The 26186-nt window shown below is 40.3% G+C and overlaps 1 protein-coding gene across 1 annotated transcript; it reads right to left on the reverse strand.

Annotated features, from left to right (window-relative positions):
- Positions 1 to 246: 246 nt before the first annotated feature.
- LOC124119154 (glycogen [starch] synthase-like) lies at positions 247 to 26186 on the reverse strand. Its single transcript, XM_048386018.1, has 15 exons — positions 26030 to 26186; positions 21128 to 21309; positions 19668 to 19859; positions 18861 to 19046; positions 18226 to 18370; positions 17150 to 17267; positions 15774 to 15894; positions 14439 to 14605; positions 12738 to 12816; positions 11262 to 11375; positions 10174 to 10300; positions 6799 to 6956; positions 5874 to 5975; positions 5628 to 5699; positions 247 to 3699 (listed from the first exon to the last, which is right to left on the reverse strand). Exons 1-15 carry the CDS (start codon positions 26172 to 26174, stop codon positions 3562 to 3564), a joined length of 2046 nt encoding a protein of 681 aa, XP_048241975.1. The 5' UTR covers positions 26175 to 26186; the 3' UTR covers positions 247 to 3561.

Raw genomic sequence — 26186 nt, forward strand, 5'->3', positions numbered from 1 at the left:
GGTATTTCCGCTATCCAAAGTATGCAGTGAGGTCGTGAGTGAGTGAGTGAGTGAGTATGGTTTACGCCGCTTTTAGCAATATTCCAGCAATAGCACGGCGGGGGACACCAGAAATGGGCTTCACACATTGTACCCATGTCGGGAATCGAACCCGGGTCTTCGGCGTGACGAGCGAACGCTTTAACCACTAGGCTACCCGACCGCCCCGCAGTGAGGTCGTCTTATTGTTGATAGTCATTTAAAGACAAATGCAAAGTTAATTAATGCGAGCAAAGACTACTCACATTTTTCACATTTAATTCACGCTAGTGTTAATTTCAAGATTTACAGTATCACATATCACGTCAGTTGTGAAATATTATTTACAAATCAATGTATCTCCAATCCTGCAGTATGACATGTTATGCCATAAGGAAAGAATAAAGACCTATGTCAATGAGTTCAATACACCGTGGTTCATTCATGCTACACATTCTACCTGTATTATATATCATACCTAAAAATATACATAAAGGAATATATTAATTGTGATATTTTCAAAATATTTCCAGTTTTTTCACCTTTATACTGATGAAACGAAATGAGGGAACACACCAAAACATATAGGTCTCGGTAAGAACAAAATTAGCTACATCATCATCTGCTGTCACTACCTAGCAAAATCCCTTGTGATCTTCTGGGACCTTCAACAGTCAAGGTGTTATAGTAGCTGTGAATGGTGAAATCCATATCTACCACAGCAGAGGGAGTGCTAACCAACTTATAATATCACATGGTCCCCGAATGCGTAGTGCTTTACACAACAATGCAAAACTGTGAACCAAAGCTTGCTCCCCTCTTGTCTGAATAGAATCGTCCAACCTCAGCACATTGTGGGAGCGTAGTCATTACGAAGAATAATGACCCACCGAAACAAAATGGACATAACATACCCTATTGGTATAAGAGGGGTTAACAACTGTTGTTAACAACCAATAAGAGTTGTGAGTAACAAGATGGACATTGCCACAATAACAGATGTGACTTGCCTTCATATCTGTTATTTCTTCTCATATTTCTTTCCATCAGTACATTAATACAGACTACATTGTCAGTACTTCATGGGCTTGTAAACACTATGTTTCCCTATCAACTGCGATTACATACCGGTATGTCAGCTTTGCCATGTAGTCAAATCTAACCAATGAACCAAGCCAGGACCTGGTTTTTCAACGAGATTGAAGACAGCAATTGCTCTGACCACTGAGAACTCAGATTACATCACACAAACAACAATATTTCTCTGGCTACCGTCTGGCGGCTATCTACTCCACACACTGCTTCAATACCAGCAATGGCAGGGTTTGTACAAAATTCATACACACTCAGCTGTCACTTGACTTCCATGAGTTATTGAATGCCTCACTAATTTACTTGACGTAAAAGAGACGTGTTACTATGACAACGCAATGCGGTTTTATCATACCTCCATGTCAGAATGAGGAGATCTGATTGGTTCATGTGATCTTGATGAACAACTATCTATCCCGCCGGGGAGGGTAATAAATTTCTGCGTGGGAGAATAAATACCTTATACACAGCCACAAAAAAGACAGGCTGCACGTGGATTTTTAAGCAGAAGTATAAATCCCTTATACCCCGCTTCCAAGGCAAAGGCTGCAGCCTTTTTGGAGTCATAAAAGTCACTAACATAGCACAGGTTAACCTCAGCTCAGTGGAAGAACATAATTTGTATTTGTTTTAATTCTTTTACAATGGCAGATTAAAACACGGTATGGGGTATGTGTAGTTTTACGCATCCCATCTTAGGTTTTATACTGGGGGCGAGCTGGGGGGGAGTGGTATAAAACCTAACACGGAACGCATAAAAACCCCATGTACCCCGAGTGATACTGCTACAACTTCATGTATATACTCACGGGTGATGTAGAAATATAGTGTACATACAAACACATATTGATGATGTACACATTAGTGAACCTAACTTTGTCTATTCTAGTATTTACACACTCAACTGATGTACTTATGACACAGTAGGACATGTTGATATTTATCACAGTGTTCACAAATCACAAAAGCTGTACCAATCTACTAAACTGCTCGTTGATAACTTTGATTTTTCAAATACAAGTTATGATGCTTATCAAATTGAAAACAAACTACCTTTGATAACATTTTATGCAATACAGGAAGATAGATTTCAAAAGCAAATGAGATGCAGTTTTATATATTTCTACTGTAGACACAGTAGAAAGTAAAACAGTGTCTTGTTTGGATCCTGAGTATTGTCTAGGCTTAAATAACATAATAGAATAGGTTCTCAGGCAACAGCGTTTGAAATTATTGTGCGGGCGTTGTTTTTTTTCTTTTTTGGTTGTTCAAGCTAGTATGTAACCATATTATTTTTACAATAATTTCGGGGAAATCATGTTGTTCTTAAATATTGTGTGACTTAACTGCCAGGGGCATGTGTTCGAGACGGGGAATATATAAAGATTTTAATTTGTTTTTGAAAATGGAAATAAAAACGAAACGTGCAGCAGACTTTATGATAATGCGGGCAGTGCCTGAGAACCAAGACTATTATTTTTTTTAGCCCTACATAGATATGTTGGAAACTACCCATCTAACTTTTGCAACTTTCAAAGCATCAGGGTTTGGTGCAGTCACAAAAATTCAGCTTTGATATAAAAAAACACAACAATATTCAATATGTATATGCCCAAATTGTAAACACACAAAGCTGTAAAGAACTAACAAACAATAGTTTATAGTAAACTTATCTCAATATGATAATCTTTTAACTAAAATAAGTTTGTTTTTTTCCCTAAATTTTAAACTGGTCTAAGACAGAGTTCTGAACATTATTTCAGTCATGACATGATATGAGAAAAAAGCTCAAAGTGATGCAGGCTTTTTAAATGTTTACCACTTTTGTAAAATCAACAAGACATTGGCCTGACGCAACAAGGATCATATTAAGAATTTGTGATCAAACCAACAATTATTGGATCCTGGCTTAGCAAAGGGACACAACTCTGCAGATTGAACTGTGGCACTTTAGACCAATGGGCCTACCATAACTATAAGGACACAACACAATGACATGATGTAGTTCCTGAGTTCCAGCTTATAGGAACAGTATTAAGCACAAAGACTGAATAACAAAACTGTAACAATCCTCGAAAACATAAATGTATTAAAGTCTTTGAGATCCACGTTTTGGAATCACTTGTCAAAGACAGCATAGCACAGATAATATTGGCAGGGATACATGTGGTAATAGGCATATAAATGTTGTTTATCACTTCAACAAATTCACATGAACATTGAAGGCAATCACAGGGACGACATACAAGCTTCATTAATTGACTATGTTAAATCCTACTATTATTTGAACACAATGTGAAGAAACAAAAGTCAGAATTCACACAGTTTCGTCAACATTTTCTCAGATCCAAATACCACATCTCCAACCCCACACTACTCAAAGTGTAGGTGACAAAGTGTCGAGCAGTTTACCAACGTACATCTCATTGTAAACATAATACTACAAGTAGCTCAAGCTTCATCGTCATGGTAACGAGGGTCATCCTCATCTTCATCATCTTCGCCATCTGATGGTGCCGGTGTGGATGACCGAGACATGGATGGTGACGGTGGCTCAGACGCTGGTTTTGGATACAGGAAGTGTTTGCCCTGGAATCAGAAGAGGAACAAATCATTGAACTGAGCAGTTCATTGTCCATGATAACTTTCTCCAGATATATATACAACTGTATTCTTAATATCACAGCATGTCAGCTTAATGTGGAGGAAATACCTAAGAGATACAGATCTCAGATGTTTACCACTTTGATGAAACCCACAAGCACGGGAATGGTTCTGACAAAGCTAGATATTTAATCAGGGCGAACTGCGATTTGAACCCATGATTAAAATTTTCTGGTGTGCCCAATGGACGCATCTCTGCACAGTGAATTGTGTCACCTTAGAGTGCCCTCATTAAACATAAGAACAAAATTTGGTTTCAAAAGTTAAAATTTTTGATTAACTAAATCTACTGGTAACCCTGCTACACATTTAAAACACAGTATGATTCACTCTAATCTATGGTAACAGATCTTGTGTGAGTGGCATGATAAGGAAACACCAATAATACCCATTACACAAAGTTTAACGTTGATGCTCAAATATTATTTTCATAAAATCAGTATACTTTAATTGCTTATACCGGGTATATAGACACTGTGTGTAGCACGGTTACTTTGTGAGCCAACATGAAGTGGGCATCCCGTAAGAAATACAAGCAATCCTTGAAAGCTTTAGTTCTATATCATGTCACAACTATAACGTCATACCACTCACAGTGGCACTAAAGAAATGATGTCACAGACGGCAATAATAAAATTGAGATTTACTCCAATTTATGTTTCAGTATCATTTTCATTTTTCAGTGGATAAGAATTTGAACATGAGAGCTATCAAAAGCTAAGCTTACTAATAGAAAATAATTATTTTTTTTCTAATTTGTGGCTGTAAAGAGTGTAGAAGTTCTTTTAAAATTTGAACTCTTTTGTTTGTAAACCCTTACAAGCATGTATGATGGTACCTTGAATATCTGCATGAAAGCTCAGTTACATTTTAACAATAATCAACTAAACATCACTTAAACTCAACGCTGTAAACAATGCTGTAAGCTTTAGTTGAACGTGTAGAAGTTTTTTAACAAATTTTCCCAAACAAACTAGAGAATGAATTCTCAAGAAGTTGGGTAGCCTTGCTTAAAGTGCATGTCAAAGTCATGCCTTGCCACCAGCTGATTGAGTTAGTTCTTCTTCTGAAGAATTCTGCCAGAACAACAGAGGGATCTTCTGGAGCTTTACCAAACAACTTTTCATGCATGAGAGAGCAGTTGACAGATTCCCTTCATCGACCACTGGGTGGATGATGATGTAATTTGATGGATCAGATTCAACTAAAGTTTTACAGCAAGGAAAGAACAAAAGTCTGAAAATTCCAACACAATCAAACAAATCACCTTTAAACCTGGTTGCGGTCTCCTCTGCCAAAGAAGCACATAGTGATGTTACCGTAACAATGAAAGTCCAGAAAGGTATTATCTGCATCACTGACACATCCCTGCCACAATCAATGACTGAATCATAATTTCCAAGCACTGTCTCAAAATCTGTCCACTTTATAACAAGCAAAGTTTGCTTGAAGAAGATTAAAGGTGCTGGAGTTTCACCACTTGCTAGCCTCCCTCTCAGACCAAATGGTTAAAAAATAGTGACTCGCCACGTAGTCACAAGTAATGGAGGAACAGTGAGTGAGTGAGTGAGTGAGTGAGTGTGAGTGAGTGAGTGTGAGTGAGTGAGTGAGTGAGTGAGTGAGTGAGTGAGTGAGTGAGTGAGTGTGTTTTACGCCGCTTTTAGCAATATCACGGCGCGGGACACCAGAAATGGGCTTCACACATTTTTCCCATGTCAGGAATGAAACCCGGGTCTTTGGCGTGACGAGCGAATGCTTTAACCACTAGGCTACCTGACTGCCCCTTCTTGTATAAGAGAAGTATTGACGTAGTAATGGAGATGAATAGCTGAATGTTGATGTGTTGTACTCACCGAGAGACTGTCCTCCAAGCACGCATCTGGATGGGTCTGCTGCAGGGCTAGTGACCTGGCCTTCCGGTAATACTGAAACAACAAGGTCTCATGTATAGAGGAAATATTGATGTAATGATGGAGATGAATAGCTAAACGTAATACTGAAACAACATGGTACAAGCTGTTGATGTCCCTTTTCCAAAAAGACTGCCCCCAGTGGTAGAGCGTCTGCCAGCCTGTCTGTTTATCTGTATGTGTACTTACGATCCCGAGGTTTCTCCAGTCCAGCAGCTCGCTCAGTCGCTCTGTGCGGTTCCTCTGTATAATTCTCTGTCTCCGTGACAGGCACGTGAAGTCAAACATGTGCTGCAATACACGAGAAAGTAAATATGTCTAAGGCGCAAGATCAAAATGTGCATGTGACCCATGTTTTCCAAATGGCTGACACAAACATATATCACTGAATCACAACTTGGTCGATTCAAAATTTGCAAACTGGTGGTACCCGTGAGCCCAGAACCACCCATGTCAGTCTGTGGTACCCTTGAGCACACAACCATCCATGTCAGTCTGAAGTGCCCTTGAGCACACAACCACCCATGTCAGTCTGAAGTGCCCTTGAGCACACAACCATCCATGCTAGTCTGTAGTGCTCTTGAGCACACAACCACCAAAGCTAGTCTGTAGTGCTCTTGAGCACACAACCACCCATGCTAGTCTGTAGTGCTCTTGAGCACACAACCACCCATGTCAGTCTGTAGTGCCCTTGAGCACACAACCATCCATGCCAGTCTGTAGTGCTCTTGAGCACACAACCACCCATGCTAGTCTGTAGTGCTCTTGAGCAGACAACCACCCATGCTAGTCTGTAGTGCTCTTGAGCACACAACCATCCATGCTAGTCTGAAGTGCCCTTGAGCACACAACCATCCATGCCAGTCTGTAGTGCTCTTGAGCACACAACCACCCATGCTAGTCTGTAGTGCTCTTGAGCACACAACCACCCATGTCAGTCTGTAGTGCCCTTGAGCACACAACCTTCCATGCCAGTCTGTAGTGCCCTTGAGCACACAACCATCCATGCCAGTCTGTAGTGCCCTTGAGCAGACAACCTCCCATGCTAGTCTGTGGTGCCCTTGAGCACACAACCATCCATGCTTCACAACATGGAGGGAGATACCAGACCCACCTGAGCCAGCTCCTTGATAGAGTCCTCAGGGCACTTGAACCTCCTGTCTATAATGTAGATACCATAGGACTTGGGGTCTGCTATGTGTTCATTCATGAAGCAGCCGAAGCCTGACAGGTTGGTGGAGATGCTGGGGATACCCATCACTGTGCACTCCGCTGGAGAGACGAGGGAGAAGAGTCAGCAATGGCAAGGAATGATAAGAAGCATTTGATTAACTAGACCTGCTCTTTCAAGAAATGATGAAAATATTGTGTCTGGCTAACTAGATCTGCTTTTTTAAAGAAATCATTTAAAGAAGATAAAAAATCTTTCTGGCTTCACACATTGTACCCATGTCGGGAATCGAACCCGGATCTTCGGCGTGACGAGCAAACGCTTCAACCACTAGGCTACCCGACCGCCCATTTTGGCTGTTTTACACTTCAGTCAACAATAGTCAGGCAAAGTGACAGTGGTCTGCAAAATATCAAGTTTGGTTCCCACAAACTAAATGGTCCTGACAAAGTAGACACTATTATTGGATAACACCTTCTCTAGGCATACCGTTATGATTCAGCACCACAAAGTTTATAAACATGTCACAATACTGTGAAATTTTGTTGCAAAACACACCGGCGAAACAATGCCCTGTGAAGTCAGCCTAGCACACAAGGTTGGGGCAGTCATCGAGTGTGCATAAGCTCCTCTCAGTGATCTATCACCCCTACACACATTGTCATTTAATAAGCCCAGTGATGTTTAGAGTTTTTGATATTTGTTTACTGAACATAACCTGCAACGGCTCATTTTATAGCCACCACTAGTTTACAACAGCACTTTTATTTTCAACTTAAATCCTGCAGCTATAAAGATCATAAATGGGAACTAATATACATATATTAGTTTTCTGATTCAGTACTTTTCATTCTTAGACACAGAATGCAGTTTATTAGGTATATAATTTTTGACACTGCACACATCCAAACATCAATTCTGAACACTATCTACTGAGGAGGTCTGTACTTTGGCTACAGGAAACTGTCCTGGAACTACCACCCAAAACACGTTCATCTGCTACATTTGTTTACAAATGATTCAGAAGTCAACTCGGGGCAAAACGAGCTGCCTCCCTTATTCCTTACTATGATTCACATTATCCTTACAGTGTTCTCTCTTTTCTGTCACAAAATCACCGTACGAATTATTAACTACCATGTCATTCTTGCATACTTCGATGTCAGACACTGTTTTCTGTTTGCGCCATGTCATTCCTCACCATTCGATATCTTGTAGATTATGAAATGGGACGAGAGTGGCAAATGGCATCAGGATCACCTGTAAGTGTCTGTAGACTAAAATCACGAGACACGATGCCTACCCATATCCTTCGTAAGTGTTTTCGATCCTTTCAATTCAGTTTCGTAACGTCTCAGGCATAGGCTAACAATCCGAAAGTCGCGAGTTCATGTCTGACAAAATCACAAAATCCTCACAAATGTTGCTTGTCTTAGCGACATGTGACCTACAGCAGAGATTGTCCTCATGAAACGTTGTGGCGCTGTATTCTAAAGGTGCCCCCTTCCTTATTATACTGTAAATGTGACGTTTCGGTATCGATCCTTATACCGTTGTCAAACAAAACTGAATAATTAACATGGTACAAAATTATACATAGTAGGAGAAGGATTAACAGTAACAACAATTTGCATACATGAGAGAGATTAACATGAGGAGGTTAAATAGCAACAGCAGAAGGATAAAACTGAAACATCAATGTTGTTACAGTGTTATCTTTGCCCACCCATTCTACCCCGGGTCCCCACAGGGCAATAGGTAGTACATCTACCCCCTACAACTCCACCTCGGCTAAACCGCTGATGATTTGTAATGCTCATCAATTACCTGGACCCACAAGTCAGTGTTGTAGCGAGGATCTCTGTATCATGACTGGAATAAAATCCAACGACCTGATGGGCCAGTTGCCATCATGTAAAATCTATATCGCAACAATAGTAAACTTTAATAGAAGGGATGATGGCAGAATATGACTTGTACACAGCGAACTGTTAACAAGAAGTAAACAGATAATCATTTAAAAGACTAATACTGGCTGGTATGAATGATTTCCAGGGCCCTGTCTGTTTTCAGCATTGCTATGTGCAGTGAGCGGGCAGAAGGCAGAAACTGATATTCGGAATGAAGTATATGACTACCGTCGTTTATTATTTTGAGTGCCTTTTTGACAATTTGCTGCTCATAAACACCCTCTTTTGGTGTACAAGCCCCTTCAACTTGTCAAATCAGGTTATTTTTTGTCAATAGTACTGTAGTCCTTGCCAAACTACCCAATAGTTAAGGGATCATAAGGACTAGTAGAAATTTGCCTGTTACAGTGGTCCCTCACTACAATGCTACCAACGGGGTCCAAATAATTGGTGGGCGTTATAGACGATGAGCCGTTTAACCGAGGCGGAGACGCGCACTCGGCCAATGTCACTATCTTCACCTTGTCTTGCACATTGCAGTGATACAAGTTGTTTACCGTTCAAAGTGTAAAAATATATATCCATTATGTTTTCGCTGTTTGTAATTATTTACAAGCCTTAACTGTCACATTCAATGTGAAAGTAGTCTACTTACATGAAAATATCGATCGATAATGCTATGAGTGAAGAGCCAATCACAATTCATTACACAAGTACAGAGTGTTTCAGTGGCATTGATTGGTCATGTTGCTTAAAATACGGAAAACGAGAGTTTTGACCAGCACTAGAATGTATTACATGTGCGCATTCATACACATTCATACAAATATAGATACACTTTCAAGCCAGATTAATTGGTTTGATACGGTTACTTGATCCGAATCAAAAGGAATGACCGCCGTGTTGTGACGGCAACTACATGTGAGTGTCGCCTCAAATTGGATTGCCCACTAATTAAGAATATAAACTTCGCCTGTGGTTCTCTTTTATTGCATGCATGCGCTTCTAAGATCAAAGGATGTATAGTGTGAAAAGTTTACTAGTAGAACAATCATATTTCCGGGACTTGCCGCGGATGTTTTCAAACAGATTATTAGAACTCTATTCAGCATTAAACGGTTGATTATGCAATGAGAAGTGTTATGTGCAAATGAACAACGAACAACAATACAATCATGTCTGTGTAAAACTCTCAGTATTAAAAGTGTACATAATTTTTTGGAGTAATGCGTTACCGCGCGTAGAAACCGAGGTAGCGCTTTATCGAAGAGCACAATAGCGAGGGATCACTGTATAAGGGTTTTGCTATATGCTATCATTATAAGGACTAGTGGGCTATTAATGTTAGTTCCTACCACTGCAAATCCCTGTACACCCTATTAGCACCTCTCACTCCGATGTTGCCTACCTGGTGTGTATCCCCACGGCTCATAATAGGAGGCGAACACTCCTAGATGGCAACCTCTCACAAAGTCTTCATAATCCAGACCAAAAAGTGGATTAGTGGAATTAAGAAATTCTGGATGAAATATAACCTGGAACAACAAATCTCACATTAATGGAGGAAAACTTACTTTCAAAACAAACAGAGAAACAAATCTTCTCGTTCTTCAATGGCTTAAGATTTAAAATATTTTATTTATCTGGGTTATCTTCGGAGTTTCAATGGAGATGGTCAAACAACTCCCAAAACTAAAAACATTGCTACTAGCATACCTTAAGCTTAAAAAAATAAAAGAATTAGCTCTCAGGCAATGACTTGAGAATAGTGTGGGCGGTGTTTTTTGTTTGTTTTGCTTACTAAATTTGCTATGTAACCATATATACAGTTGTGTACCATCAACCTGGGAAAGAACCTCCCTACATAAAGAAGCATACAAACTCTTATTCACGCCAAGACCATAACACAAGATGCGCAGTAAAGCCATTCCCATGTAAAGGGAAGTAACTGCGTGATATATTGGATTGCATTGTTTGTTCAAGTATTAGGATTTTTGTATTTTAAAAAAAAATGGAAATAAAAACAAAACATGCTGCAGACTTTACAGTGAGTAGAATATACCATTGAAAACAAACTGCTGTTGATTAATTGACGTTTTTTTTGCATTTATGGAGGTATAAACAAAAAAACAGTATGTACAGTGATTAAATCCAGAAATGTAAAAGAAATGTTCACAATAGTTTTATGTCCATTACTCCATGAACCCCCAAACATATTGAAATCAATTCTTACAAATTCTAATGTCAACAATAAGACCTTCAGACCGCTTATGTAATCATCAACACACAAACAACTGAAGACAACAGTCTGAAATTGGTGACATCGCTCAGAGGATAACGAACACAAGTACGGCCCATTCTATTATAAGACAAGAAAACGACATTCCATTTATGGGCGTGGCCTGTTTCTTTTTCAGTTTATGGAAACATAAATGCAAATGAAACTGCTTTGTTAGCCAATCATATGTCACGGAATGACTTGCAAGAAGACATTACCTTAACCCTGTCCTCTCTCTTGTTAAACAGTTGACACCTCCGCAGTGCGTTGAGCACCTTGTCGTCATGGTCATCAACTACATTATGAGTACATATAGGGGGAAGACTGTGACGCTGAAAAACACACATGTTACACATGTAAAAAGCCACGAACAAGATCTTAAAAAATTTACAAAATTATGTACAGTAGAACACGGATATAACGAACACGGATAGAGCGAACAAACGGATACCACAAACTGTTACAAAATCCCTGATTTATCCCCTATATATTATCATATAAAATATCTGATATCAGATCCCTGACAAGCCCAAATACCACAAATTAGTGACGTGTTTAGCGAATCGAGAAATGTCACTCAGTGTCAAGTGTCACTGACAATTGGCTCTACGCAATCAGTGACGAATCAACACAATCAAACAATGTTCTAAAAATGTTATGAAATGTTATCAATTGAATGCTTTTAAGAGATCATTGTTAATACAAGTCAATGCTGCAATCATGTGTATTGGTTTTTTGTTTTATCCAAGGTGGCAGATGTTTGCAAGCGAAAACGTACATAACGAACAATGTATATAACAAACTGATTTCGCCAGTCCCTTCTAGTTTGTTATATCCAAGTTTTACTGTTACATGTTATAGAGGTCTCCAACTGTGAGAAAATGGCTATTGATAATAATCAAACTAGAAAGCCTTTAAGCATACAAGCACTAAAACCATATGGTATTTGGAATTATTTCCATGTAGATAGCAATCCTGCATTTGTATAATGTCTAGGAAAAGGGGTAGAATTCTAAGCATACCCATTTAATGATGCATTATGTTCAAGGTGTGGTGAAATGGGGCTTAACGTCGTGTTCAAGATTATTGGACTTACATAGCGATGAACATGAGACACCACATCACTCAGCCTCCCAGTCCCTGCTTTATCCCTTTAATGCCAAACGAGAGGCAGGGTAACAACAAGTACCACCTTTTAACATCTTTTGGTTTGATGTGGCCTGGGGATCGAACCACCAAACTTCCATTCTCCAGGCAAACGCTCTATCCACTGGACCCCGAAGGTGGTCTATTATGTACAATACTTACAGGTGTTGGAAAGACTCTCAGCTAGATCTCAGTCACATGAGTGAGTTGCGTCTGACACCACTTTGTACAGTACGCCCGTTTATGATGGAAGGGAAGCCAAAGTGACACATTCTCGCTATGTGAGGGAGTATGGTTTTACGCCTCACTCAGCAATATTCCAGCAATATAATGGCAAGGGACACCAGAATTGGCTTCACACGTTGTTCACATGTTGGGAATCGAACCCAGGTCTTTAGCGTGAAGAGTGAACACTTTAAGCTCAAGGCTACTCAACCTCCCCAGAGGTATCCTGGGATGTAACCCTGTGTTACTCCACTGGGCAACCTTAGTTGTATGTGTACTTGTGTTAACCTCTGAAAACCAAGCCAGTATTGACTAGAACCTACTTGTGCTGCATATATACATCTCTTGAGCTTCACCACATCATCCTGTTGCAGGAGGTCATCACCATTAGGTATACTGCCCCTGCAACATACAGATACACATCAGTACTGCCCCTGCAACATATAGACACCCATCAGTACTGCCCCTGCAACATATAGACACACATCAGTACTGCCCCTGCAACATACAGATACACATCAGTACTGCCCCTGCAACATACAGACACACATCAGTACTGCCCCTGCAACATACAGATACACATCAGTACTGCCCCTGCAACATACAGACACACATCAGTACTGCCCCTGCAACATAAAGACACACATCGGTTCTGCCCCTGCAACATACAGATACACATCAGTACTGCTCCTGCAACATACAGATACACATCAGTACTGCCCCTGCAACATACAGATACACATCAGTACTGCCCCTGCAACATATAGACACCCATCAGTACTGCCCCTGCAACATACAGACACACATCAGTACTGCCCCTGCAACATACAGATACACATCAGTACTGCCCCTGCAACATACAGACACACATCAGTACTGCCCCTGCAACATAAAGACACACATCGGTACTGTCCCTGCAACATACAGACACACATCAGTATTACCTCTGTAACATATAGACACACATCAGTACTGCCCCTGCAACATACAGACACACATCAGTATTTCCCCCACAACATACAGACACACATCAGTATTGCCTCTGTAACATACAGACACACATCGGTATTGCCTCTGTAACATACAGACACACATCAGTACTGCCCCTGCAACATACAGACACACATCAGTATTGCCTCTGCAACATACAGACACACATCAGTACTGCCCCTGCAACATACAGACACACATCAGTATTGCCTCTGCAACATACAGACACACATCAGTACTGCCACTGTAACATATTGACACACATCAGTACTGCTCCTGTAACACAGACACACATCAGTATTGCCTCTGTAACATACAGACACACATCAGTACTGCCTCTGCAACATACAGACACACATCAGTACTGCCACTGTAACATATTGACACACATCAGTACTGCTCCTGTAACACAGACACACATCATTACTGCCTCTGTAACATATAGACACACATCAGTACTGCCTCTGTAACATATAGACACACATCAGTACTGCTCCTGTAACACAGACACACATAAGTACTGCTCCTGTAACACAGACACACATCAGTATTGCCTCTGTAACATATAGACACACATCATTACTGCCTCTGTAACATATAGACACACATCAGTACTGCTCCTGTAACACAGACACACATCAGTACTCCCTCAATAACATACAGACACACATAAGTACTGCTTCTGTAACAGACACACATCAGTACTGCTTCTGTAACAGACACAAATCAGTACTGCCTCTGCAACATACAGACACACATTAGTACTGCCTCTGCAACATACAGACATATGTAAGTACTGCCTCTGTAACATATAGACACACATCAGTGCTGCTCCTGTAACACAGACACACATCAGTACTGCCTCTGCAACATACAGACACACATCAGTACTGCCTCTGTACTTCTCCTTTAAGAATAGCTTTGAGATATCGGTCCACTCAAGACAAGAGATCTCGAGATAATGGTGTCCGACTGTAAATAAACAAGTGTTTATCTCTACTGAAAAGTTTTACCACGTTTATCAATGTTTGTACCGTAAACAGATTTCGAACATCCTCTTCCCGACGGAGTTCTGTACGTGTTGCACCGTGTCCCGAAGCTGCTTGGCAATTGCCTGGCCTCGGAGAGACTCCACATTGAAGTTGTTGGTCTTGGCCGGGAGGATGAGGAATGCCACCACTGTCATGTCACTACCTGCAGCCTTAAACAGTACACAGGGCAAGATAAGCCTTACACAAACACAGGGAAAGATAAGCCTTACACAATACACTGGGCAAGATAAGCCTTACACAATACACAGGGCAAGATAAGCCCTACACAATACACAGGGCAAGATAAGCCTTACACAACACACAGGGCAAGATTAGCCTTAAACAGCACACAGGGCAAGATAAGCCTTACACAAACACAGGGCAAGATAAGCCTTACACAAACACAGGGCAAGATAAGCTTTAAACAGTACACAGGGGAAGATAAGCCTTACGCAGAACACAGGGCAATATAAGCCTTACACAGTTCAAAGGGCAAGATAAGCTTTACACAAACACAGGGCAAGATAAGCCTTAAACAGCACACAGGGCAAGATAAGCCTTACGCAGAACACAGGGCAATATAAGCCTTACACAGTACAAAGGGCAAGATAAGCTTTACACAGTACACAGGGCAAGATAAGCCTTACACAAACACAGGGCAAGATAAACCTTACGCAGAACACAGGGCAAGATTAGCCTTACACAGTTCATAGAAGGAGATAAGCCTTACACAAACACAGGGCAAGATAAGCCTTACACAACACACAGGGCAAGATAAGCCTTACACAACACACAGGGCAAGAGAAGCTTTACACAGTACACAGGGCAAGATAAGCCTTAAACAGCACACAGGGCAAGATAAGCCTTACACAGTACACATGGGGACAATAAGCCTTACACAATACACAGGGGAGGATAAGCTTTACACAATACACAGATGGACAATAAGCCTTACACAATACACAGGGGAGGATAAGCCTTGTATAAAAGTCTGACACAACACAAATATCTTATATAAATACGCTTAGCAGAATACAATCAGTTCACAGTTGGATTATATTAAAACACCATAGCATGGATAAGTCATGCAAAACTTCAGCTTCACATGTGTTTTAGTTTTAGGTGAGACGTCAAAAATGTAAATTAACATTGGACGAATGACCAGACAAACGACAAAATTTATGTTGTGGGTAATGGGCAAAAATGACAATATGGCTTCCATTAAGGCATACACCTTTGGTTTCAGACAGAGGAATGGAAGATAAACAATGCAATGAGACTTAAGTTCATTTGAGGCTTTGGTTCAGGTAAACTAAAAACTTAAACATTACACAATACCTTCAAATAGTGGTTCAATCGAGCCAGTGACTCAATAAACATATCCACCCCCTTGTTGGAGAACTCGTAACGGCCAGCAGTGAACACGTACAATGTCTTGTCCAGGTTAAAGTCGTAATGCCTGCAATAACAAACAACAAGATCAGACACACTGCCCATGTGTCGGATTCAGGGTGTTGTAAGAAGAGAGAGTCAGGTGTAATAAATACTGCCTATCTCAGCAGGATTCAGGGCCTTATATAGCAAGTGAGTTGGGTTTTACACTGCCTGTCTCACAGGATTCAAGGCCTTATATGATGAGTGAGTGGGGTGTAACACTGCCTGTCTCACAGGATTCAAGGCCTTATATAATGAGTGAGTGGGGTGTAACACTGCCTGTCTCACTGGATTCAAGGCCTTATATAATGAGTGAGTGGGGTGTAACACTGCCTTTCTCACAGGATTCAAGACCTTATATAGTGAGTGAGTGGGGTGTAACACTGCCTGTCTCACAGGATTCAAGGCCTTATATGATGAGTGAGTGGGGTGTAACACTGCCTGTCTCACAGGATTCAAGACCTTATATAATGAGTGAGTGGGGTGTAACACTGCCTGTCTCACAGGATTCAAGGCCTTATATAATGAGTGAGTGGGGTGTAACACTGCCTGTCTCACAGGATTCAAGGCCTTATATAATGAGTGAGTGGGGTGTTACACTGCCTGTCTCACAGGATTCAAGGCCTTATATAGTGAATGAGTGGGGTGTAACACTGCCTGTCTCACTGGATTCAAGGCCTTATATAATGAGTGAGTGGGGTGTAACACTGCCTTTCTCACAGGATTCAAGGCCTTATATAATGAGTGAGTGGGGTGTTACACTGCCTGTCTCACAGGATTCAAGGCCTTATATAGTGAATGAGTGGGGTGTAACACTGCCTGTCTCACAGGATTCAAGACCTTGTATAGTGAGTGAGTGGGGTGTAACACTGCCTTTCTCACAGGATTCAAGGCCTTATATAGTGAGTGAGTGGGGTGTAACACTGCCTGTCTCACAGGATTCAAGACCTTATATAATGAGTGAGTGGGGTGTAACACTGCCGGTCTCACAGGATTCAAGACCTTATATAGTGAGTGAGTGGGGTGTAACACTGCCTGTCTCACAGGATTCAAGGCTTATATAATGAGTGAGTCAGGTTTAACACTGCCTTTCTCACAGGATTCAAGACCTTATATAGTGAGTGAGTGGGGGTGTAACACTGCCAATACAAAACAAACAAACAAACAAACATAGTATCACGATCTGATAAATATGTATGTGAGGTCGCCTAGAAGGAACTACTTTCAGCTTCATACATCGCTGCAATGTCTTCTATGTCAAACAAAAAAGGCCAGCTTACCCATAAAAGTGACCGCGAACAAACTCGTGGAGTTTCTCCTTGTATACAGCATGTAGATTCTGAAACTCATGGATAGCGCTGAACTTGATCACATTCAACCCATTGGGAGTGATCACATCTGGAAATAGAATGAAACATTATATATCAAATGACAGTGCTGTCAACGTTTTGTAGCCTTGAATAACAGCTTGTGTCGAGATTGTTTGTTTGTTTGTTTGTTGTTTAACTCCGCACTCAACAATATTCCAGCTATACAATGGCAGTCTGTAAATAATCGAGTCTGGACCAGGCAATCCAGTGATTGATATCATGAGTATCGATCCATGCAATTGGAATACGATGACATGCATCAACCAAGTCAGCGAGTCTGACCATCCGATTCTGTTAGTCGCCTCTTATGACAAGCATGGATTGCTGAAGACCAGTACTACCCTGGATCTTCACAGGTTGTGTCAAAGATTGAGCTACAGGTGGTCATGATAATTATGATGAGTATCAGATTTCTTATAGATACCTTTAGTAGGACTATTGGGAATTGTAAACCAATGTGAGTGTTTACCGTTGGATCATAGGTTCATTTGACATCATATGTGTTTGGACGGCCATGTTTATCGCGATTACTCTTGCTAAAAATAAGGGGTGTGACATCACACAGACATATCAAATACTCAACTGATGAATGAGTGAGACGTTTTACAGTTGTTCTTGTGATTAACAAGAAAATTACAAATGTTTCTAAGTGTCTGAGAACCCATGACACGGCAATACTTCTATCTCATTGGTCAAGTGATATTTTGTCTGTATAGTAAGCTTACCTCATGACCGTCCATATGTAAAGAGCAAAAGGAAGAAGGATAAGACTTTGAGAAATACAATGACCACCTTAAATAATCAAGACAAACTGGTGGATGATGCCACGAGCAGTGATCCACTGTTATGTATGACAAATGAGAAAGGTCAAGCTGACACCCGATCCCCAAACTGGTCAACCTTTATGACAAGCAGGTATTTTGGAGACCTCGTCTGACCCATCATTCATCACACGGGCTGACTCCAAGACAAGAATCTATCTGCACCTGGTTTGCGTGTAAGTAGATGTTCCGCCTCTACGCCAGTGATGTCGGACACAGTGGTGAAGACGTGAGCGCAGTGTACGGCTGCCCGCTCCATACAGTACCGGTGATAGATCTGCCGGTCTCCGGCCTCCCTATCTAGGTTGAACTATGGAACAAAAACATTAACCTGAAGATGTCTTTACATACCAGACACAACAGTCCTTCTCAGTTGATACACAGTTTCATCTAGAACAGGTAAGTTTTTGACAGGCATTTAGAAATGATACACAAAAGGAAGAGAATTTATGGATGTCAACTTATATTAAAGAAGTTAGCATCAATATATTCTCTTCCTTAGGTAAGTTTTGTTAATTTGTTATTGAAACCTCAGTGACTGTGCAACATGATGTTTGCTTGTTAGTTTGTTTGTTTGTTTAACGCCACACTCAGCAATATCCCAGCTCTATGACGGCAGCCTGTAAATAATCAAGTCTGGACAAGACAATCAAGTGATTGATGTCATGAGCACGCTGTTGGGCTCTGATGACACACAACCATCCAAGTCACCAAGTCTGACCATCCAAACTACAAACATTTGACTTGTAATCTGAGTGAATGTACCTCAAGCGTAAGCTAATGCAGTGGTAATATCTCACACTATCAAGATTATTGTAGAAGTCCAGTTTTCCTGCACACAGATATCGGCCCAGGAGGGTGGCGTGAGTTGTGAAGATGGTGCTGACATCTAGTTTCCTGGTGCGGGTGTAGAGGAGGCCCACTCCAGCCAGCCACTCGTGGAAGTGGCAGATGACCAGGGGCTCACCGGACAGGCGGTTGCGGAACTGGGAAAGATAATATGGAGATATTGTATGTGTTGTGCATCGATGTTGGACTCAGTGAGAGAGTGTGGTTTTAAGACTGTCGGCAATATTTCAGTGATGTGGACATGGCAGTTGGGCACCAAGAATAATACCTTTTGGGAATCCAAGCTGAACCTTTGGCAAGACAAGCAAACACTTCAACCACAAGGCTACCCTGGGTATTGGTTGGGATGTTATCATCATTAATTTGTGACAGTCCACCAATTCCACAAATCAGTCAATGATCATCATTGTTCATAACCATTAGTGTATTACAAGTATTACAGATGTTAAAAGTACCTGCTTTTGTCATGACTGTATGTGAGTGAATGAATGCTGTTTAACACCACAGTCAGCAGTATTTTAGCCATATCATGTTGACCTTCAAATAATCAAGTCTGGGTCTGAGAAAACCAGTGGTTGACATTATGAGTAACAACCCAAGCAGTAAGGCACAAATGACATGCAATCAAGCAAGTCACTAAGCCTGACCACTTGATCCATTTTAGTGGCCTCTTACAACAAGCAAAGGTTGCTCGGTCACACTTTTGCCCTACAATAACCTTTGTTGAATTGACAAACGTGTGTCTAGGCCTAACATACCTCTTCTAGGAACCAGCATACCAGTGCACCAAATATTACAGCATCATTTGCCTCACGATCATGCCATGGTATGCCGATGTTGGACTTCTCCCACAACTCGTGTTTAAACTCATCCAGCTTCCAGGCTGCAGAGCCGATGTCGAACAGGATCACTTTAGGATATCCATCAATCAGCCAACGACCAAAGAAAACCTGAGACAAAACACACATTTAAACAATCAGCTATTTTTTTTTATCATGAGCTGGAGATTTGCCATCAGAAACATCTTTCCTGCCATTTCACAATAGTGGACCCTAAGAATGTTCTTCACACATTGTACCCACGTAGCAGACAGGTATGTAGACAGTGGACTCAGTATAAACTAGCATCTGAGTGGTCTGGCAATCTCTATACACCAGCATTTATTTCAGGTCCGACAAAAACTTAATTTTAATATAAATCATCTGTCTGTTTCGGATACTGGCACTGTTTGTATCTTTGTTTGTTGTTTAACGCCTCACTCATCAATATTCCAGCTGTATGACAGCGGTCTGTAATATTCGAGGCTTGACCAGACAATCCAGTGACTGACATCATAAGCATGAATATACGGTACACAATTGGGACACGCATCAACCAAGTCAGTGAGCTTGACCACCCGATCCTGTTAGTCGCCTCTTATGACAAGCATAGCCACCTTTTATGGCAAGCATGGGTTGCTGAAGGCCTATTGTACCCCAGATCTTCACGGGTCCAGAAAGTACGGTGAACATGGACATTGGTCGCATACTGAAATACGAGTAAACACGACACAGATACTGGATACTGGAACTGAGTATGAGGCCAAGTCACTGATTTCCTACTTTATGCTGGCATTGTTTTCTGAAAAGATGAGTGCCGGTTTAAGGGGATTACTGTAACAATAGCTCTTGACAAACTTCTGAACATGGATTAGCGTATGTGCAACGTTTGTGTTTATCTAGCAAATCAATTAACATTGTTCATAAGGAAAATTAGTTTATTGGTCAGATGTGTCAGTCTATAACAATCTACAATGGACATGTCATGTCTTGACAGATAAAGTGTAGTACTTGGAAAGAATTGGGTGTGCTTTAACTTCATTTGAGTAGTATATATTTATATAACCATAATCATAACAGCATAAGCAATTGCACAAGCTGCAGATTCAGGAAATTAAAGTGCAAGTATGTCCATTGACTGGTTGAGAATGTTTGTCAAGAAAAATGAATAAAAAAAAAACAGGTTATGTGGACAAATACAGGAACACGTCAGTTTACTGCAGACCATATGGATTCCAACAAAATTGAAGCTACTCATCCGACTGGAGATCTACCAGGGCCAGGCCTACAGTTATTTCGAAAGTACTCCCTCCTTGTGTAAGGCAATTAGCACTGACATTGAAGGCTTCTATAGGGGGACACGTTATATGCAAGGTCCTTGTAAACATAGCAATACTCACCTTAATACCTGCATCCCGCATTGCTTGTATGCTCTCCTTAAACACAGAATTGTGTGGCTCTAGAATCTCCACTTCAGTTCGGACACAGGACTCGTTGTACGGCCCCATCAGACAGTACTGTTCTCCCAGCTCCTCAACCGTCGTGGGGGCCTTAGTTTTGATCACAGTGTAGATTCCACCCACTGAAACAACATGGCAACATGTCTAAAATAAAGCAGTTAAATCAAGAACATTGATTGGTTGTTGGTTGGTTTGTTGTTTAAAGCTGCACTCAGCAATATTCCTGCTATATGACAGTGGTCTGTAAATAATTGAGTCAATCCAGTGATTAATATCATGAGCATCGATCCACGCAATTGGGATCGATGACATGCATCAACCAAGTCAGCGAGCCTGACCACCCGATCCTGTTAGTCCCCTCTTACAACAAGCATAGTCGTCTTTTACGGCAAGCATGGGTTGCTGAAGACCTATTCTACCCCGGATCTTCACAGGTCTCAAGAACATTGAGGATTTCTGATAAGAATACAGCTACCCAGCCGCCTATGCTTGTCATGAGAGGCACTCGTTTGATTGCGTGTTATTGTATCTTAACAATCTGTGTCTGTCATAAGAGGTGACTAACGGAATCAGGGGGTCAGGTTCACTGACTTAGTTCATGTATCTCATTGTATCCCAATTGCGTAGATTGATGATCATGATGGTAATCACTGGATTGTCTGGTCCAAACTTGAATATTTATAGACAATCATCAATTCATACAGACGGAATATACCTAAGTATGGTGTCATACTACAAACACTCACATTGGCATGTGTTTATGGTGTAAATAATCAATTGCAAATAAGGCTAAAAAGATCAATAGTCTTGGTTCTCAGCCACCGCCTGCATCGTCATAAAGTCTGCCGCACGTTTCGTTTTTATTTTATATTATAAAAATTTAAAAATTCCTAATACTTAAAAACTATGCAATTCAATATAGCACACAGTTACTACCCTTGACATGCGCACTGCTTCACTGCACATCACGTGTTATGGTCATGGCAGCAATAGGAGCTTGTATGCTTGTTTATGTAGCGAGACCCTTTCCCAGGTTGATGGTACACAACGGATTATTTATTTTTTTAAGCCTAACCCAGTAATTGATATTATGTGTAAAGATCCACACTGTCGGGGCATGTTGACACATCACCAACCAAGTCACAGAGTCCGACCTGTTATATTTAGCTCCCTACTGACTCATACCTATCAGTGAAAGTTACCACAAAATAAGCTGTTTTTCTTTTTGCCTTTGCCAATTTTCAAGAATTTTTATCATTGTGTATTGTTCATCTCAAGCAATCATTTCTATTAAACGTGTAATATATATGATTAAAAACAAAACAAAATTAGGGATGATCTAAAAGCCTTGATTTTTGGATCCTGATTCACAATAATGGACACAAAAAGTTCTTATCATCTCTAATGTAGAGATATTTTACCATTGAATTCAATGCAATGATATAAAATTTAATAAATTTCTATATTTACATGACATTGGACCCCTAACATAGGATATTGAGTGTAACAATTTACACACATATGACAAACAAGCCATGTCGGTTGTGGATATTCACTTAATTGGGGTTACGTTCCTGTTTGAAAGGGTAATTTGTGCAACTACTTTCTTCTTCGTGGAGGTGTAATTCAAGTAGAAATTGTCACATAAACCAATGTATTCTAATGTACCACAAGTTGGACTTGAAAATCTTGTACTTTAAATAACGGTTCTCATTGGTAGAGAAATGGACATTAATTAGCTATGGGGATGGGTATTTGAGGTTTAAAGTGTATCAATATATTGCAATGCACATTATTATTGCGATACATATCATTATATTCTAAATTTTTAATTCAGAAGCAATCTGATACGTTAAGGTATGAATTGAAGTTCATAAATGGAACAAAACAAGATGTTGGTACAACATAATGTTTACTCAGTAAGTAAATACACAGCCATCTTGGGGCCCCGGATGATTGGTCGGGGGCAGCGAAGGCATTGGGCAAGTATACAACATTAAACACATCATAAAATTCACTTTATGGGATTGCCAGATATATCAAGCATGAAAAAATGATATTGGTATACGTATCGTAGAAAGAATGAACCTTGATTTACCGATATACCAATAATACCACACACCCCTAATTAACAACATTAGTTTTACCTGTAGATATAATGCATGTATATACAAATAGTAAATATTTAATTCCACTGTAAATTGGGAACTATTACCAACATTTTCTGTATACCTGGGCTCAATTATTGGCCTCTGAGACTGCTTCGATTAACCCCTGCAGTACACTACCAAGGTTACTTATTGTTCTGCATATATATATATAGGGCAGCACCTGTGACAATATGTAGGTCAGTCTCTGGGGAGGTAGGGGAGGAGAATAACATTGAGGTCAAACAGGCTATACCCATATCAGGTGTAGGCCGAGTGATAGGTGAGGTGAGGTGAAATGGGGTTTAACGTCACGTCCAAGATTATTGCACTAAGGTGACTTATATAGCGACGTGCATGCACGTGTGAGTGTGGCTGCTTGTACTAGTCCGGACTGATGCCGATTTATAGTGCGGGCTCACTGAGATACCATGCTGCAGTTTAACATGAATACCCGACTCAGACACAGTATACTGACTCTGAGCCGACCACTCCTTGTTGTAGCCCCTAATGCCGAGCGCCAGACAGGGTAACAACAAGTACCATCTTTTAACGTCATACATGTTATATAAAAAATAAAACCATTCTTAAGGTTTTCGTGATCTTAACTTAACTATCGCTGTTAGTATAGTAAGTGTGGAAATATCTATTTGACAGAAGTCACTGACAAAAATTAAGACAGTAGATTGTGAAATTCGGTTACATCTACACTACACTATCATTTACTATGACATCATACATCATCATCATCATAGTGCTGGGTCTTCCTCATCTTCCTGAGACAAGTCTGAGCTTAGTCCATTCCAAATCGCGTAACAAAATCAACATCCGTTTCGTACACTGTAAATTCCAGGTTTTGCAAAGCATGTGTACCATCATATTTTCAAATGTTTCATGTTTTTAATCAAGGTGGTCACATGATCTGATACACTTCGGGAAGTAAGACCCTTTTTAATACATTATAGATCTAGATTATCTATCATATCATCTTGACTGAGCGTCGCCATATTGTTGGAACCAAATGCAAGTGATATGAGAAGTGGACGCTGACTGGTCAACAGGAGGAACATAGTCTATTAGAAAGGACATAACTCATAATAGCCACTGGTGGCGCGACATTCGAGCCCACAAATACCAGTCTAGTTCAGCAAGTGTGGAAACTTGACTTTTTGATACCATCATGCTCACAGCAGTAGTGTACATTGGCATGATGACAACTCAAGTTGCACATGTCTCTTAAGTTTCTCTATGAAGATCATTTGAACAAAGTGATTTAACGTCTCATATTAAAGTGATATAAGTACTGTGATGAAAATAATCACTTTGAGTGTAAGAAAGCAATAATAAAAATATAATCATGTCATTTACATTTTACTCTGTAGATTACCCTAGGTGCATACTTTGATTCTTGTGTTTATACCCAGAGTAATTAGAGAAATTCTACCTGATCTACTGGCTAGCGACGAGTTATCACCAACATCCCATCATAGCGCACACATGATTGCAATGTGTTTTACTTTTGCTTGTCTTAATTATAAGGGAGAAATATTAACATTATAAACCAAATCCATCATCATGTACATACTTAGTTCAGTTATTACTTACAATTTGTCTGTCATTTCTCCCTGAAAATACAATTTACAACCTCATTTACCACTTTTTTCAAACATGCATAACCTGAATATGTCACAAAATCCATACTAAATGGTGTTATTTATAAACATGTGTGGATTGATTTTGGTGAATATTGGTTTAAGATGACACTTTGATTAAAAACCATATCTTTTTTATTATAATGGATTTTATTATATGAGTGAGTGAGTGAGTGAGTGATTGAGTACGGTTTTACGCCGCTTTTAGCAATATTCCAGCAATATCAAGGCGGGAGACACCAGAAATGGGCTTCACACATTGTACCCATGTCGGGAATCGAACCCGGGTCTTTGGCATGACGAGCGAATGCTTTAACTACTAACCCAACCGCTCCGGATATAATATACGAATGTAATAGTAGAAATTATATAAAATGTAACTTGTTTAACTGAAACGGTGACTGTGATCATGTGGCGCACACTGTAAGACGACGTAAATCAACATGCATGTTCTATTTCCCACACAGGATATTTCAGCTAAATTCATGCATATTTATGGACCAACAGAAATCGACTCAAATGTTTTTCCCAGGCCGATTTGAGTGCATTTGCTTATTGTTTCACAAAGGTCCGATGAGGTGGTCAGATTCAATGAGGTGTAGGCCTAATCATGGTATTTCAATTCTCTTTCGAGCTTCCAGACATTTTAATGAAACATTAACAGTATGTCAAAGTGGCTCCAATGCAAAATGTATGGTGAAGATTATTCTAATTAAAAAATGAGGAAATTTGATTATAATTGAAATATTAGTGCCTATTTATATATAGGCCTATAGTCCTACATTCCTATTCATGACATGCCAGTTGTACCATTCATCGGATAAAACATTTACGTTTTGTTAACAAGATAGTCTTATGCATGACTGGGTTCGTGACATGGTCTATTTTTCACAACTTCAATATGGGTCACTTACGGTGACACGGTCATACTGTATAGGTAGGCTCCCTACATTGAACCGACGGGTCTGATAATATATATAAGCGCACGTAACTCAGGCAGTGACCATGTTTCGTACGTGTCCTCAATGTGCACTATCTTTTACCTTTGTTCGCAACTTCCCAGGCAATTTCAAATACCCATTTGTTCTGTGCAGCTGCAGATATTCCTCTGTCCATTGTGACATTGTCGTATTCAGGTTCAACATTTTTCAGTGTCCGAAAGAAACTACCCCTTCTTCTCAGCGCCATGTTTCGATAGAG

This window comes from Haliotis rufescens, unplaced genomic scaffold (genome assembly GCF_023055435.1).
Source record: "Haliotis rufescens isolate VD_foot unplaced genomic scaffold, xgHalRufe1.0.p SCAF_6, whole genome shotgun sequence".
In the NCBI taxonomy this organism is placed as follows: Eukaryota; Metazoa; Mollusca; class Gastropoda; order Lepetellida; family Haliotidae; genus Haliotis; species Haliotis rufescens.